The sequence below is a fragment of the Canis lupus genome, chromosome 11, assembly GCF_048164855.1.
Source record: "Canis lupus baileyi chromosome 11, mCanLup2.hap1, whole genome shotgun sequence".
NCBI lineage: Eukaryota > Metazoa > Chordata > Mammalia > Carnivora > Canidae > Canis > Canis lupus.
Window position 1 is genome coordinate 13425983 of NC_132848.1, and position 18618 is coordinate 13444600.

The window sequence follows — 18618 nt, forward strand, 5'->3', positions numbered from 1 at the left end:
AGGCACGGGGCCTGGGGGCGCATCAGGACCACCGCCACGCCCCCTCCCGCCTCGGCCACGCCCCACCCGGCCACGCCCCGCCGGCTGGGCCACGGCCTGCGCCTGCGCACTCGCGCCGCCAGCTCCCTGCGCCTGCGCACTCGCTCCGCCGGCGCTCCTGCTTCCGTGGGGCTCTCAGCGCGCGGGGCTCCACGCGCTTCCGGGACGCCGCCTCCCGCCGCCCGCCCCGCCGCCCGCCTCCCGCCTCCCGCCGCCCGCCTCCCGCCGCCCGCCTCCCGCCTCCCGCCAGGACTTGGCCGCTCGTCGGCGCCGCGCCCTCGCTCCGCCAGGAAGCAGCCGCCTGGGCCCCGCGCGGGAGGAGCGTGGCCTCTGACGGGAGCGGCGACCCCGCCGGCCCCGGTCTGTTTCCCTGGCGGCGGCGGCGGCTTCTTCCGTAGGACAATATGTTCAAGAGAATGGCCGAATTTGGGCCTGACTCCGGCGGGAGAGTGAAGGTCAGTGCCCGGCTCGCGCCGCCGTCCGCGCGGCTCTCGGGGCGGGGGTCCCGGTCGCGCCTTCTCGGCCGGGGCGTGAGCTGCGGCTCCTGGACGAGCGCGAGGCAGCGGCTGCGCGGGGGACACGGGCACTCGGTGGGGCTTGGGTTGCGTTTCGGCTACGACTTGGCCGGCTCTGCGCTCGCCTCGTCCCGTGATGGCGTGACGGGGGGCGTGGACGTTGCTGATCCGGGCCCCGCGGCGGCCTCGCCAGGTGACCCCGTGCGTGTGCAGGTGGGGCCTGAAGGGCGGGCGGGGAGCGGGGTCAGAACCGCGGCCCCGCGGCCCCGCGGCCCCACGGCGGCCGCCGCCCTAGCATCAAGGCTCGGAGACGACGGTCACTAAGGTTCCTTTTCTTTTGCAAGTTGGTCCGCACGGACACATTAACTCTCCCACTTTCTTTAAGATTTTGTTTATTTATGCATGACAGAGAGAGAGAGAGGCAGAGACACGGAGGGAGAAGCAGGCTCCGTGCGGGGAGCCCGACGTGGGACTCGATGCTGGGACCCCGGGTCACGACCTGGGCCGAAGGCGGCGCCAAACCGCTGAGCCCCCCAAGCTGCCCACCCTCCCGCTTTCCTACGTTGCCTGGCATGTTGGCTTTTTTTTTTTTTAAGACTTTTTTTTTATTATTTATTTACTCATGAGAGACACACACAGAGAGAGGGGCCGGATAGAGACACAGGCAGAGGGAGAAGCAGGCTCCATGCAGGGAGTCCACGCGGGACTCGATCTCGGGACTCCAGGATCGTTCCCTGGGCCGAAGGAAGGCGCTAAACCGCTGAGCCCTCCAGGGATCCCCTGGCACCTTGGCTTTTAAGGCAAGACTATCTGGTTCTTGATGGAACAGCTGTGTTTACAACCCTTCTCTGATTTTCGACTCATTGCAGAAAAGGAAATTTCTCTTTAAAATGAAGGGAGGGGTATCCCCTGGTGGCTCAGCGGTTTAGCACCGCCTGCAACCCAGGGCGTGATCCTGGAGACCTGGGATCGAGTCCCACATCCGACGTAGGGCTCCCTGCATGGAGCCGCCTTCTCCCTCTGCCCGTGTCTCTGCCTCTCTCTATGTCTATCAGAATGAATGAATGAATGAATGAATGAATGAATGAAAAAAAAAAAAAGAAGAAGGGAGGGGGAATCCCCTGGGGGCTCAGCTGTTTAGCACCGCCTGCAGCCTGCAGCCCGCAGCCCGGGGTGTGATCCTGGAGACCCGGGATGAGTCCCACGTCGGGCTCCCTGCATGAAGCCTGCTTCTCCCTCTGCCTCTCTCTCTCTCTGTTCTCTCATGAATAAATAAAATCTTAAAAAAAAAAATAAAAAGAAGGGAGCCCCGTTTGCACCAACCTCTGTACTCTCAGCTGTATACAACTGTATCACGCATGGTGCTTTAATATCCCCTGTAAAGTAGGAATTATTGGAAAACTTAAGAAACTACCAACATTTAACAGAAAGGGAAAGATGGCAGGTAAAATCCATAGTACTAGGAACTTTGTAAGTATATCTTTTGTCCAAGCTTTGGGCAAGTCTTTGAATGGATAGGAAAGTGCTATTGAAGGCTTTAAAAAATGTTAACTTTTGGAGAACTTAGAACTTTCTTTACTTGGGCCAGCCTGGGGGTTCAGCAGTTTAGCGCCACCTGCAGCCCAGGGCATGATCCTGGAGACCCAGGATCCAGTCCCATGTCATTGGGCTCCCTGCATGGAGCCTGCTTCTCCGTCTGCCAGTCTCTGCCTCTCTCTCTCATAAATAAATAAAATCTTTTTTTAAAAAACAACAACAAACTTTCTCTACTTGTAATCCTGTAAGGTTCAAAAAGTTAAGTCCAAAGTGATTTGAGAAAATTAGGCTTGGAGTCCTCACCTACTTTTCCACAAAAGAGTGCATGTCATGTAAAGCTTTAAAATTAAGGATTTACTAATTGTTCTTGTAGGCATCTTTTTCCAATTTCAATAAATTTCTTTCGCTGGGATTTGACTGTTCAATTTAGAGAAATTTCCTTCAGCTAGAAAGTCTATTGACAGATGAACTCCCTTTGCATCACTGAGGAAATCTGCAAGTTTTAGCTACAGTAACAGCTGCAGCATCTGTAATCTGCGCCCCACGCCAGTGCTTCTTGTGCTCATTTTATTCAGGCGATGAACCTGATGCCCCACCTGTCGGCGCGTCAGAGAACATTTACTGAGATTATTTAAATTCTCATACAAACTGCTTGCCTTCTTCTGGACTATCTTGAGGCTAATAGAGATTGGATTTTTAATTATCCAGCTTTTCCATTTGTTCACTGCTTTTCCTCGCTTCTTATTAACTGTTGACTACATTGGCACAGCCCTTTTCACATGTGGTCTATCTTGCTCTTTGACTTTCAGATACATTCTTACTGTTGAACATAGTTTCAAGTTTCAGGTGCAACAATTCAACATTTTCTCCTCACTTGAAACCTGTCTCTCCTTTCCATAATAATATGGCAACAGTCAATACCTCTACCCTTAACCAGATGCGATGAGAAACATGTACCTACACCTCAGAACTTAACACATAAGTAATAGATTAAAAAAAAATGTTTGTCCTAATTCTACCTAAAGTCCTTTCCCAGACAGCCTTTAGTATTTGTACTGTGCTTTGGAAAACACTGCCATAAGCTGGTAAATCAGGACATTGTTCCCATCAGGTGGTGGCAGTCAAAATTGGCGGTCTTAATTCCGGAGGCTCACTTTAAGGTTTGTGAATAAAGAACACTTCACCTTTCTTCAAAAAAAAGAAAGAAAAAAATATTTTTACATGATTTAAATCTACATTTTCAAAGTGGGAACATTGTAATTAATCTGGTATTTAGTTACTTGTGTTAATATTAAATGATTATTGTCTACAGTTGATTTTTTGAGAGAAATCCATGTTATAGGCAAACGCTAGGTATTTAGATTGCCTGCCATTTCTTAAAACAAGTTTTCAGAGCTCTTATTCTGTATATTTGGGTAATGATACAAAATTAATTGGTGTTGAAATTACTTTTCTTTTAGGGGGTTACTATCGTTAAGCCAATAGTTTATGGTAATGTTGCTCGATATTTTGGAAAGAAAAGAGAAGAGGATGGGCACACCCATCAGTGGACCGTGTATGTAAAACCATATAGAAATGAGGTAGGCACTTGTTTCTTCTATAACTTTTTTGAAACCACAGTTTGGTTTTGATTGAAGATAAATTGTAATATTTTATAGTCACTTTTAAGTTATGGTAACAAGAACCATGCTATAAGCAGAGTATATGTTCCAATCATGTATTAAGTTAGCCCAGTATTTAATCAGGTGTTTCAGGAAGAGTAGTTAACACTTTTTAGGAACAATTTTTTTTTTAAGATTTTATTTATTCATGAGAGACACAGAGAGAGAGAGAGAGAGAGGCAGAGACACAGGCAGAGGGAGAAGCAGGCTCCATGCAGGGAGCCCCACATGGGACTCGATTCCGGGATTCCAGGATCACACCCTGGGCTGAAGGCAGGTGCTAAACCACTGAGCCACTCAGGCGTCCTGGAACAATTTGTTAATAAGACCATCAGAGAAGGTGAAAGACAAAACACTGTATAATCTGGCTGCTGGTAATTTTGTTTTGCTGCTGAATCTCTAATGCCTGGAACATAGTCCATAGTAGGTATTCAGCAGATACTCATTGAATGAATATTTCTCAATATAAAACCCTTGAAAATTCACACAAAAACTTGTGTATGAATATTCGTAGCCGCATTATTCATGATAGCCAAAAAAATGGAAACACCTCAAATATCTTTCAGCTGATGAATGGATAAATAAAGTACAGCACATCCATACAATGGAATATTATTAGTAAAAGAAATAAAGTACTGATATATGCTACTACCACATGGAATAAATTTAGAAACATTATTGTAAGTGAAAGAAGCCAGACCAAAATCATATATTGGATGATTCCATTTTTATAAAATGTCCAGAATAGGCAAATCCATAGACACAGAAAATTGATTAGTGGTTGCCAGTGGATGAGGCAAGGAGGGACTTAGAATTGAGTGCTGTTGGATGTGGGGTTTCTTTTTGTGTGATAAAAATATTCTAAAATTGATTGTGGGGATGGCTGTACAATTCTGAATGTACTAAAAAACCATTGAATAGTCATTATAAACGGGGGAATTGTGTGGTGTGTGAATATCTTGATAAAGGTCTTATTTAGGGATCCCTGGGTGGCGCAGCGGTTTGGCGCCTGCCTTTGGCCCAGGGCGCGATCCTGGAGACCCGGGATCGAATCCCACATCAGGCTCCCGGTGCATGGAGCCTGCTTCTCCCTCTGCCTATGTCTCTGCCTCTCTCTCTCTCTCTCTCTCTCTCTCTCTCTCTCTCTGGGACTATCATAAATAAATAAAAATTAAAAAAAAAAAAAAAAAAAAAAAAAAGGTCTTATTTAAAACAACAACCCTTCAGTGACTACCTGTTGCCCTCAGGATAAAGTTAAAACTATCATATTTTAGGGGTGCCTGGCTCAGTCAGGCAGTCAGTAGAGCTTGTGACTCTTGATCTGGGGTTGTGAGTTCAAGCCCCATGTTGGGTATAGAGATGACTTAAAAATATAATCTTTAATTAAAAGAAGATTTTAGAAAGTCTGCCGTGGTCTTTCCTAATTCTGTCTGCATTCTTATCCCTTGCTGTGTTTGCCTCATCATTTCCTTATACTCTACATTAATTCCATCAATACTAGATTACTCTCAGTTTCCCAAAGGGACACTCTTAATTATCTTTATTCATTCCTTCCTACCTACTCCATTCTTAGTGTTTCTTTAGGTCTTAGCTTAAGTGTATTTCCCTTTGAGCTACTCTCTTGATCTCCAAAGATCTAGATTAGATGCCATTCCTGCAAATTTATACATATTGCCCTCCCTACACAGGTAACATTGAAATGCTGGTTTTCTTGTCAGCTCCCTACCCTAAGGATAAGAATCTGTTATTTACCATTGTAGCATCAGGTACCCAATATTGGTAGTCACTCATATTTGTAGAAAATAATGAATGTTTTCCCAAAGAGTCTTCAAACGTGCTTATGAAAATCTGCAAAAAATGTTCATAATATAAAGTGATGAAAGCAGGTATCAGTATATCATTATATGACCTCAGTTTTTTAAAAATGTGGATAATCACATAAAAAATGTCGTGAAAGCAAATAAAAAGATTAATGAACACTACTGTCAAGTGTGACTGATTCTGTTTTGCATCTTCTTATTTTTCTACAATGAATTTTTTTGAAAAAGCCACTTTTCCTAGGAGAATCCCTTTTGCGTGCCAGCACTAGTGAATATGCTCCTGTGCTTCAAAATAAAATTGAGTTTTCTGTCTGATGGTTCTAGGTTGCTTAGTTTAGTTGACCTTAGCTTTGTATAATAGAATTTTGTTCTTTAAACTTGCTTAGTTCTTAGATGTGCTTTAATTTATGTGCTTATTTCTATAAAGTATGTTGGAAATGTTTTTATAGAAAATAAAAATCTTCCCACCTCTCTACTCCTCCCCCAATAATTAATAAATAAATTAATTAATTAATTAAATAAATAAGTAAGTAAATCTATCTATCTATCTATCTATCTATCTATCTATCTATCTATCTATCTATCTATCTATCTATCTTTGGGGCACCTCGGTAGCTTCGTTGGTTAAGAATCTGCCTTCAGGGATCCCTGGGTGGCGCAGCGGTTTGGCGCCTGCCTTTGGCCCAGGGCGTGATCCTGGAGACCCGGGATCGAATCCCATATCAGGCTCCCGATGCATGGAGCCTGCTTCTCCCTCTGCCTGTGTCTCTGCCTCTCTCTCTCTCTCTCTCTCTCTGTGACTATCATAAGTAAATAAATAAAAATTTAAAAAAAAAAAAAGAATCTGCCTTCAGCTCAGATCATGATCCCAGGGTCCTGGTGGGATCCATCAGGCTCCTTGCTTGGCAGGGAGTCTGCTTCTCCCTCTTCCTCTGCCTGCCACTCCCCCTGCTTGTTCTCTCTCTCTCTCTTTCTCCCTTTATCTCTGCCAAATAAATTTTAAAAAGAAAATCAAAATTAATTTAGAGCATTGTCTGTAGAGATATATAAAAATAGGATTTGCAAAACAAGTGAATGATTGATGGGTATATTCCCGTATGAGTTCTGAAAGAATTCAAAGTGTCCTTTGTTTAAAGTAAATACCAAGGGCAGCCCTGGTGGCTTAGTGGTTTAGTGCCGCCTTTGGGCCAGGTTGTGATCCTAGAGACCCGGGATCGAGTCCCACGTCAGGCTCCCTGCACAGAGCCTGCTTCTCCCTCTGCCCCCACCCCTCTCTTTCTCTCTTTTTCTCTTTCTCACTCTGTGTCTCTCATGAATGAATAAAATAAAATCTTTAAAAAAAATAAAAAATAAATAAATACCAAATCTGGGTATAACTCATGTTTTTTAGAAAATTAGGAATCCAGTGGGGATTAAGGAGTGCACTTGTCATAGCAAGCACTGTGTAATGTGTGAAATTGTTGAATTACTATATTGTACACCTGAAACTATGAAATGTTAACTGTACATAAAAGTTTAAATAAAATAAAATAAAATTAGATTCCATAACATTTGAGGGAAAGTATATTTTATAAAATTAGGTACAATACTCAGTATATTTTACTATTTTTATTGTAGATGGCAGAACTAATTAATTCCTCTGTATTGTAGGATATGTCAGCATATGTGAAGAAAATCCAATTTAAATTACATGAGAGCTATGGCAATCCTTTAAGAGGTACAGTACAGTTTTTTGATTCATAATAGAAAATTTAACAAATTTAAAAAGATGTAGAAGACTATCAATTATTTATAATTTATAATTGTTTTATTTTTTTTTCTCTTCAGTTGTTACTAAACCTCCATATGAAATTACTGAAACAGGATGGGGTGAATTTGAAATAATCATCAAAATATTTTTCATTGATCCTAATGAAAGACCTGTGAGTAATAATAATCTTTGCATAAAATAGATTTTTATAATCGTAAAAATGTTATATACTTAATGAATAGTTTGTTATGTGTTAACATTTTTATTCAGATAAACTTTATGTAAGCTTTTAGCATGATGTATGTATCTTGCCATGAGTTAAGTAAGGTTTTTCATTTTTATGGGGAGTGCATCTCGAAACTTAGTTTTCAAGCATGGAAAGAAGGGATATAATGTGGACATTTCTCAGAAAGAAACCATGGAATAATGTGATTACTATAGCAAAAAAGCTTAAAATTCATTAATAATTATTTGGTTATCAGTAATAAGACTAATCCATTTGTTGTCTGGAATGAGAGTATCCAGCTTTTTATAGTAAAAAAAACCCTAGCAACAGTCTTTCTGCTTTTTCAAGTTGCTATCAGTATTAGCAGCTTTACTTTCTATTTTATTCATGAATTTTTATTTATAACCACTGATTTTTTTTTTCGTTTGATCTCTTATTAGATTATTGCTTGGTAATGTAAAAAGTCCCTTAAAACTTTCACTTTGATCCCTCAGGAGTTTTGTGAGATTGATGATATCATCTTAGAGATGAGGATTCTAAGGTTTGGGGATCAAGTCATATGCTCAAAAACACAAACTGTGGCAGAACTAGTTTTTGAACCCAAGTTATTTGCATTCAGACCTCACATTCTTTCCATTACCCTTTCTTTTGGCTAAAACCACTCAACTTGTTCTGTTTGTAAACCCATAGGGTCACAACTCAGTTATGGCTCTCTCCTTCCACATTGTTATTGTTGGTATTTAACCCTAGTTTCAGGTCATCACCATTAATTTTCATCTTGGTAGATTGAGTTCATTCCTTTAGCACCAAACATTTACACTTTAGTAATCAGGTTACATTTTGAAAATTGTATGTGCTTCTAAAGGAGCTGTGACTTGGGCCTGTAGTTCAGAAAATTAGTTCTTAGTGGACTGCACCAAAGATATCGGAATTTTTTAAAAATGGAAACTCTGGATCCCATCCCCTGGAGAGTCTGATTTAGTAGGTTTGGATTGGGGCCAACACCCCGGGTGATTCTGGTGCACAGTAATATTTAGGACCAACAGATAGAGGCCACACTCTTCCTACATAGGAATTCAAAGTGAGAGTCTTGTTTGGTCTTGCTGTCTCCAGTAGAGAGACTATTGAGTTTTGTTGTTAAGTGAAACATCCTATTCATATTTGGGGTAGTTCAAGTGGTAAGAAAGCTCTAGTTTATGTTAAGCTTCATTCAGTTTTTTACTGATAACTATTCATACATTTGTTTTTTTTTTCTCCCAAATAACATTTATAGCTCATTTAACTATTTTCCATGTGATGAGGTTTCCAGATCTCCTATCTTCTTTTTGTCCTTCTAGAATACTCTCAACAGGGCACCTGGGTGACTCAGTTAAGTATCTGCCTTTGACCCAGGTCATGATCCTCAGGGTCCTGGGAATGAGCCCCGCGTTGGGCTCCCTGCTCAGTGGGGAGCCTGCTTCTTGCTCTCCCTGTGCTGCTGCCCCCTGCTTATGCTTTCTCACATTCTGTCAAATAAACAAAATCTTAAAAAAAAAAAAAAATACTTTGAAAAGACATTATATTCTACCTGGCAAGAAATTATTAATGTCCATTATTTGCCAATATACTATTCAAGGATACAAGGATGAGATACTGCTCTTGTCCTTAATGAAAATAGTCTGTTAGGGAGAAAACACAGAAATACAGCAGATGTTGAGAGAGAAGAAAAATCTGCTACTGGGGCAGAAACTCTTTTTAACTTTGTGAGATTGCATAGCCTCACCTGGCTGTCCTTCATCTGTCTTACCCACCACTCCCAATTGGAAAATACACCTCTGAAAGAAGTCATTGTGTCATATAACTTCATTATGAAACCATTCTCAAAGTCCACTCTTGGAAAGAATGGTTATTGTACTTCTGCAGTAATTAATTTATTGAATACGTTTCCATACAGATCTACACAGGCCTAAATTTTATTACCCAAGAACTGATGTCGTATTCTTTTAGTATGATGAAACCATTATACTTTAGTAATTGTTGGCTCTTTAAGTCATGAAGGCTTATTTAAAATATAAAAGAAAGACAAAAGTAATGTGTGATTTATTTCTGTTACCCAGTAACCTATTATATATTAAACCATTCTAAAAGGAATGGTTGTTCCAAAAAAAAAAAAAAAAAAAGCTAAAATTGGGTTTTTATTCTAGAAATATTTTCATGGCTAGCATAGGCATTTTCATTGCTCTGAGAATCTTCAAACACCTGTCAAAATTAGAGACATCTGTCTTTACGTTTTTCATTGTCTTTATCTATATGAATGGTTTTAGGTGTCTGAATAATAAATTCAAGGAAGGACAGTTTTATGACAGTTTTAAGTTCTTAAATTGTAAAACTAAGATATGCACATGGTTTTAAAAAAGATTTTAAAAACAAAAAATAGAAGTCTCCTGTGTCAATTTCTTAGGGCTGCCATAACAAAGCATCATAAGCTGAGTGGCTAAAAACAACAGGTATCTCACAGTTCTGGACACTAGAAGTCCAAAATCAAGGTATTGGTCATGCTCTCTCCAGAACCTCTAGGGAAGGATCCTTTCTTGCCTCTACTAGTTCCTGGTAGCCACAGGTGTTTCTTGGCATTGGTGGCATAACTAAAATCTTTGCCTTCATTGTCACCTGGCTCCTCTCCCTCCTTGTCTCTGTGTCATGTTGGATTAGGGCTTAACCTGAGAACTCCCATCTTAAATTGATTACATCTGTTTCAAAAGAAGGTCACATTTACTAGTACTGAGGGTTAGGGCTTCGGCATATCTTTTAGGGGGACACAGTTCAACCCATCACATCTTTATCCCATCTCTGGCCCCTTCCGTAGGAAAACTACAATGATTGTTTTCAGTTTCTCTAGAAATTACTCCCATGCATCTCATATATTTAAATCTCTGTGTTCAGATTTTTCAGTTTTCAGTAGGACCTGTCATCATCTCCTCATGTCATGACAGATGATCCTTTTTCTTCATTGTTCCAGGTTTTTTTCATTTCATTGGAGGAATTTTTTTAGAAAGGATGCCTGAGAAATAAACCTTCAGAGCCATTGCTACCTGAAAATATCGTTATTTTTACCTCATACTTGATTGTTTGGGTAAAAAAGTCTAAATTTCACAGGGGATATGCTTTCTTGTCTTTGAGTGATTGGAGAAAGGAAGGTTAACAGGCCCAGCCACCGCAAAGCATTCTTGACTTCTGTACTTGGTAGCGTTGGGCTTGAAGCCTCCCTGTCTCTGCTGGCTCCAACCTCTGCTGCTGTTTTCTCCCTTAGCTTTTCATGTTGTGAATTTCTCTTTATCCACCTGTGTGGTCTTACCTCCTTTTTGTCTACTTGAGAAATTTGTCAAATTATCTTTAAGTATGGCGTATGATACATGCTCCTTATAATTATTTTAGCTAACCGTTTGGAAAATTCTTTGAGGCCTCTGAATTGGTTTCTACACCTTCAACATCAACTCTACTGTTTTACTAGCCAACTTTTATTTTGCTCAAGTAATCACGCATTGTGCTGCAAAGCTTTTCCTTTGATTTCATGTTATACATGTTTTTATGTATTTTGAAGACCTGTTGCTTCTACCAAAGTGAATTAACATTGACTGACTTTTGTTTATTATGTTATAGACCACCAGAGAAAATATCTTGGCGTCACTGAGCATTTTAGTATTGGTTATTTATTTTGAAAGTGTCAAATCTTTTCTCCCTCTGTAAATTTGTAAACTAATCTTCACAGAATAACTGTCAAAATTAATCTGATTTCACTTATGGAAGTAAAAAAAATTCCCATCTTCATGATTTTCCAGCTTAGTTTCTATAGCTGTATTTCATGTTATTTTTCTACATAGTCTTTCTGTAGAGATGTTTTATAACATCCATACCTACCCTCTTTAAAACACTCAGCTTTAGTAGATGTGGATGGACAATAATACCTAATAGAAAAACAGAAGTACAGAATTTGATTTGCCACACAGTAAGTTGTAGTTAAGATAATTCTGCATTTGACATGTTAACTAATTCTACTTTCTAATTCAGTTACAGAAATCATGATGTCTCACGGTGATGAAAACCATTGCACAGATGTGACATCTGTTTTTATTTCACAGGTAACCCTCTATCATTTATTAAAGCTGTTTCAGTCAGACACCAATGCAATGCTGGGAAAAAAGACAGTGGTTTCAGAGTTCTATGATGAAATGGTAAGAAGATTTTATAATGAGAATTTTAAAAGCATTTTAAGTTATAGAACTTTGAAGTTATTGGGCTATTTTTTCATTCTATCCCATTAGATATTTCAAGACCCAACAGCAATGATGCAACAATTGTTAACAACATCTCGCCAGCTAACATTAGGAGCCTATAAGCATGAAACAGAATGTAAGTGCCATGAATTCATAATTAATCCTAAAAAATGATGTATTCTATAATGGTGAAAAGATTATGATTAGTGACTATTATTGTTTTTCTAAGGATATATAAAAGTAAATTTTTTAAGAGTTAAAAAATATACTATACAGTATAGTACTGTAAATGTATTTTCCTTTAACATTTTTTTCTAGCTTACTTTATTATACAGACTAAATATATATAATATTCAAAATATGTGTTAATTGATTCTTTGTCAGTAAGGCTTCCTGTCAACAGTAGTCTCTTAGTAGTGAAGTGTTTGGGAAGTTAAGTTATACACAGTTTTGACTGTCACCGGGTTGGGTAAGGGAGAGTGGTCAGCACCCCTAAAGTCTGTGTTGTTCAAGGGTCAACTGTAATTGTGTTCTGCAAGGTTCTTCACACAGACTTTATGACCAAAGACTAGTAAACAGAAAATGGTTGAGTGACAGGTTAAGCAAGATTAATGAAAAGCTATCTTTAAATGTAATTAGGGAATAAAAGTATTTCAGAGAATGTGAGAGGCTTTTACCCTTTTTTTTTTTTTTAAGATTTATTTATTTATTTATGATAGACATAGAGAGAGAGAGAATGAGGCAGAGACACAGGCAGAGGGAGAAGCAGGCTCCATGCCGGGAGCCCGACGCGGGACTCAATCCCGGGACTCCAGGATCGCGCCCTGGGCCAAAGGCAGGCGCTACACCGCTGAGCCACCCAGGGATCCCCTGTCTTTTACCTTTCTGAAAGTACATATACTTTGTGAATAATTTAAAACATCCTTCTTAGGGGTTTCTATAGTAATACATATTTTTTTTCCTTGTCTCTCTCCTGCCTCACCCTAGCATCTGGCAAAGTGCCTTTCACTCAGTATGTGTTTGTTAATTGATATGGAGAGAGAGGGAGCAAAGGAATAAAAATTTTTGCATAGTAAAACGCTCTAAACAAAGTCTAAAGGCAGACAAGCCACGAAAAAATATCGTACTCCTATCACAAATGACTAGTTTCCTTAAGGTATAAAGAGCTCCTACACATCAGTAAGAAATGCCGATAACTAAAAAGTTTCTGCACAGCAAAGGAAAGCACCACCAAAATGAAAAGGCAACATACTGAATGGGAAAAAACATATTTACAGATTATATATCTGATAAGGGGTTAATATCCAAAACAAAGAACTCCACAACTCAATAGCAAAAAAGAAGCAAATAATCCAGTTTAAAAATGAGATCGTTTTCCAAAGAAGACCTACAGATGGCCAACAGGTACATGAAAAGGTGCTCAGTATCACTAATCTTCAGAGAAATGCAACTTAAAATTAGAATGAGATATGACCTCACACCTAGAAAATGGCTGTTATCTAAGGGACAAGAAATAAGTGTTGGCAAGGATGTAGAGAAAAGGAAACCCTGATGCACTGTTGGTAGGAATATAAGTTGGTGCAGCCACTATGGAAAACAGCATGGAAATTTGAAAATTTCAAAAAATTAAAAACAGAACTACCATATGATTCAGTAATGCCACTTCTGGATATTTCTCTGAAGAAAACAAATATTAATTGAAAATCGAGGTGCTAATAGAGTCCCCCATTTTAATTGCAGCATTATTTGCAATAGCCCAATATGAAAACAACCTAAGTGTCTATTGATGAACGAATAAAGAAAATGGGGTGTATACACAACGGAATATTATTCAGCCGTAAAAAAGAAGGAAATCTTAACATTTGTGACAACATGGATGGACCTTGAGGGCATTATGCTAAGTGAAGTAAGTCAGAAAGACAAATGCCAAATGATCTCACTTCCATATGAAATATTAAAAAACAAACAAACAAACAAAACAACCCACAGTGCCTAGGCAGCTCGGTCAATTAAGCGCGTCTGACTCTTAGTTTTTGGCTCAGGTCATGATCTCAGAGTTGAGATCAAGTACGACATTGGGCTTCACACTCAGCAGGGAGTCTGCTCCTCTCTCACCCTCTCCCCCTATTCACACAGGCATTCACACTCTTTATCTAAAAATAAATAAATCTTTAATAAATCTTTTTTTTTTTAATTTTTATTTATTTATGATAGTCACACACAGAGAGAGAGAGGCAGAGACATAGGCAGAGGGAGAAGCAGGCTCCATGCACCGGGAGCCCAACGTGGGATTCGATCCCAGGTCTCCAGGATCGCGCCCTGGGCCAAAGGCAGGCGCTAAACCACTGCGCCACCCAGGGATCCCTAAAAATAAATAAATCTTAAAACAAGCTCATAGAGACCAGATTGGTGATTGTCATAGGTGAGGGTGGGAGGTTGGTGAAATGGCTGAAAGGGGTCAAAAGGCACAAACTTCCAGTTATAAAATAAATAAGTCATGGGGATGTAACTAGTTAGCAATACTGTATCGCATATTGTAAAGTTGCTAAGAGATCTTAAAAGTTCTCATCACCGGAAAAAAAATTTTGTAACTGTGGTGACAGACTTACTGTGATGATCATTTTGCAGTATATACAAATATGGAATCATTATGTTGTACACCTGAAACTAATATGTCGGTTCTACCTCAATTTTTAAAAAGTCAATATGATAGAAAAAATAGCAAAGGAAAGACAGACAATCCATAAAAAGGGAGAAATGTCTCTTCTAAACTTAAAAAGATTGGTCAGCCTCAGTAGTAAAAATAGAATGCAAATTACTCTGAAATACCGTTTTTAACCTTTTTGGGTAACTGAGACCAAGGAGTTGATGCAGTAGGGAAACAGACATACAATGCCAGTAGGATTGTAAATTAATAGAACCTTTAAGAGTCATTTGCCATTCCTTCAAAGTTACAAATACATATATCCTTCGACCCAACAGTTGTACTTGCAGGAGTTTATCCTACCAATGTGCTGATTTTCCCGCAAGTATACTGAAATGATTTTGCACAGCAGACACATATAGCATTGTTTGTAAAAGAAAAAATGGAAATACTCAATGTACATCAAAGGGGACAGATTAATATCCATTAGGTGAGATCATCTGTAGCCATTAAAAGAATGAGACAGCTGTATGGTAGATACAGAATAGGCTTTTAGACATAAGCAAGATGTAGCGCAGTTTGTCGATAGTGTGATACCACTTGTTTTGGGGACGAGAAGAAATCACACATCTAAGTGTGATGTGTGCTGGTCTGTGGACAAATTATTTCTGGAAAGATACCAAATAAACCTAAAACTGATTGTCTCCAGGAAGAAACACTGGTGGGTGGGTGGGGCAGGAGTGAAAGGAGACATTTTTTTCATTATCTACGCTTTTCAGTCTTTTAATTTTTGAGCCTTTAATTTCTGTTTCAAAAGCAATTTCAAAGTTAAAAGCAGTGAAAGAAATCACAAAGAAAAATAAGGATCATTTTGACAATATAAAATTGTATTATTGTATTTTAAAATGTATCATAAAAAGAAAGTCACCAGCTGTATAAATATTGCATGTTTTTAATGTGCTAGATGCTTTACATTTATTACTTAATCCTCAGCCTCTGAGAAATACAGTTTTAACTATACTAAATAGAAACCAGATTGAGGGAGACTTAGGAGATATCAGCGTTAGCTAATAAGGGGCCAAGGTTGTATTTGAACTAAAGTGTTTCTGATTTCAAAGCGTTTTTCTCCCCCACCAAACCATGCTGCTTCGAGTTAGTGTTCATTTTATCAAAAGTACAACCATGGGACACGTGGGTGGCTCTGGTTGAGCGGCTGCCTTCGGCTCGGGGTGTGATTGGGGCCCCAGGATTGAGTCCCACATCGGACTTGATCCCTGTGAGGAGCCTGCTTCTTCCCCTGCCTGTGTGTCTGCCTCTCTCTCTTTCTTGAAAAAACAAAATCTTTAAAAAAAAGTACAACTGTGCTTTAATAGTCATCAGCAGCAGTTACCTGAAATGTCCACAAGATGGAAATGGTAGACAAAAGTAGGCATTTTTCTTTGTAAAACAAAATGCTGCACTGTCCAAGTGGGGTATTTAAATAGGTGTATTCTATTTTGCAGTAATGATATTGTCTTTAGTAATTTGTTATATAACAGGCTTAGAAGGTTAAATATCATTTAGTGTTCCTCTACCATAATGGTAGTTAGGATGGCTTTTTATGTACCTGACCATATTCTAGATACTTTATATACATTAATTCGTTTAAAATTTTTGAATAAAGTTTTACATATGAACTTCTTACATAAAAGTTTACAGGTCTGCTTTCCTAAGATGCTAGCTGGTCATTAATACCAGTAGGAATCATTCCACAAACACCAAGAAAGTAGAAAAACTCAACTAAGGGCACATTATCTCCCAGAATTTCTGCAAAACCATTAAAACTAGTTTGGGGGAAAGAAATAGGTTGCAAAATAAACTAAATGAGACAATTAAAACTAGAAGTTAGGGGCACCTGGGTAGCTCATTTGGCTAAACATTTACCTTTGGCTCGGGTCATGATCCCAGGATACTGGGATTGAGCTCTGCAGGAGCCCACATCCAGCTCCCTTGCTCAGTGGAGAGTCTACTTCTCCCCTGTCACCCCCCCTCCTACACCCCCGCTCCTTGTCTTGTGCTCTCTGGCTCACTCTCTCTGGCAAATAAATAAAATCTTAAAAAAAAAAAAAAATCAGATAAAACTTCAGAGAGCTGTACTGTAGGCCTATGTTGGGAGGTTTTAAATAAAACCAGAAGTTAAAATTTTTAAAAAATGTTTTTCACATAATATGAGGTGTTCATTATGTTCTCGTTATAATATGCATCATTATAATGGGAAGTGGGCATAGAAATAACAACAGTGGCACAGCTAGTAAATGGTACAGCTGGAATTTAAACCTAGGTGGTTACTGCTAATCTTTTTCTTAAAAAGGTAAGGGTTTGTTTTACTGGTGTGATTGTTTTTCTTTTTTTAACTAAGTTTTTTTTTTTTAAGATTTTTATTTATTTATGAGAGACAGAGAGAGAGAGAGAGGCAAACACAGGAAGAGGGAGAAGCAGGTTCCATGCAGCGAGCCCCATGTGGGACTCCATCCCAGGCCTCTAAGATCACACCCTGGGCCAAAGGCAGGTGCTCAACCGCTGAGCCACCCAGGGATCCTCTACTGGTGTGATTCTTTTTTTTTTTTTTTTTAAGAGGTTTGTTTGTTTGTTTGTTTTAATTCATTCATGAGAGAGACACAGAGAGAAGCAGGCTCCATTCAGGGAGCCCGATGTGGGACTTGATCCCAGGACTTCAGGATCATGCCCTGGGCTGAAGGCGGTGCTAAACTGCTGTGCCACCAGGGCTGCCCTACCGGTGTGATTCTATGTAAGTTTTACCTGTACATATATTGAAGAGCGCTATTTAGTTAGCTCTTATTGGCTGGGTGTCTCTTGGATTGTATGCCACCTTATTTCCAAATTAACATGGGTATGGGGAGAAAAACTAGGACATTATATCTTAACATCTTAATTGGGAAAGAAAATGTGAATGGCCATAATTTCAACCTTAGTTGTAGAAAACATCTTGGATTCTCTTGTGAGAGTTTAAACTTTCTACCCACTTCCCTGTGTTTAATGTGTCTTAAGTTTACATTTCATCATGGAAACTGACCTAAGGAAATGCCATATTTATTACTGTCTGACATACTTTAGATGTGAGAAAAATGAAATAGTTCAATAAAAATATGTTTTCCTTAGTTGCAGAACTTGAAGTGAAAACCAGAGAAAAATTAGAAGCTGCGAAGAAAAAAACAAGCTTTGAAATTGCAGAGCTTAAGGAGAGATTAAAGGCAAGTCGTGAAACTATAAATTGTTTAAAAAATGAAATCAGGAAACTTGAAGAAGATGATCAGACAAAAGAGATATAAACAGTTCTAAGAGAACTTGCTAGTAAGCTAAGCTGAAAATAAGATGGACTTTAAGGGAGAAATGGACTGCAGATGCTATGGTGTTTCTTAGAGAAACAGCACATGTAGTTGTTGGCCACAGATTTCCCAGCAAGGGGATCAAAGGATTTGTACTTTTCAAGCAATCTTTAAGGTAAAATATATGTATGTAATAAGAAAGAATGCTGTATAGGCATTTTATCAACCCATTTTAGGGTAATTCTCATGTTAAGCACAATTTTAAAAATTTTTTTGCATTGTATGTATAGCTTATCCTTTTGACAGGCATCACAATTTCATATTAATGTGTAAGTTGTACAAATTTTGTATTTTCCTGGTAGAATTAGTGGGTAAATTAACATGTATATTTAATTTTTAAAGTTCTTAACCTGTCCCCATCCTACCTCTTTTGTATGTTGTGCCCACTGCCCAGTAAGCACTCAATAAATGTAGTTTATAGATCTTGTGTCTGCCTCTTGATGTGTTTCTTCCTCTTTAAATAAGCACCTGTAACTCTCTCATTACAATTAATGTATCTCCATTGTATGGCAAAGATCATATTCTAAGTGTTGTTCTGCCTAAGTACTGCAGTGTCATTAGTTTTCACTTAGAAAATATATAATCCTTCATACATTTTCCAAAGATACATAGGAAGCAACTATGTATCAACTTCACATATGACCCCTGATTTCTCCATTTTCTCCTCAGCCTCCTGTTCAGGTCCACGTAGTGAGCCCTGTACTTTTGGACTCATCTAATTGGAACACTTAGTAGTACTTACATCCACATGGGCTGATCTGTCTGGGAAACCTAGGAACAACAATAGG

General features: G+C 39.3%; 1 protein-coding gene across 8 annotated transcripts in view; it reads left to right on the top strand.

Annotated features, from left to right (window-relative positions):
• Nucleotides 1–228: 228 nt before the first annotated feature.
• The window catches only part of YEATS4 (YEATS domain containing 4), a 76166-nt gene continuing 57776 nt past the window's right edge, over nucleotides 229–18618 (top strand). For 5 of the 8 annotated variants that reach the window (XR_012038959.1, XR_012038960.1, XR_012038961.1 and 2 more), the window contains exons 1-8: nucleotides 267–494; nucleotides 3551–3670; nucleotides 7222–7288; nucleotides 7399–7493; nucleotides 11666–11758; nucleotides 11849–11936; nucleotides 17604–17695; nucleotides 18500–18617. Coding sequence is in view for 2 of the 8 variants with exons in the window: in XM_072843227.1 (XP_072699328.1) it covers nucleotides 444–494; nucleotides 3551–3670; nucleotides 7222–7288; nucleotides 7399–7493; nucleotides 11666–11758; nucleotides 11849–11936; nucleotides 17604–17773 (684 nt within the window). In the remaining 6 variants the exon portion in view is untranslated. Of the gene's footprint in view, nucleotides 495–3550; nucleotides 3671–7221; nucleotides 7289–7398; nucleotides 7494–11665; nucleotides 11759–11848; nucleotides 11937–13540; nucleotides 13707–17603; nucleotides 18258–18499; nucleotide 18618 lie in introns of those variants that run through there. The other 3 variants (XR_012038963.1, XM_072843227.1, XM_072843228.1) reach the window with 3 other exon arrangements.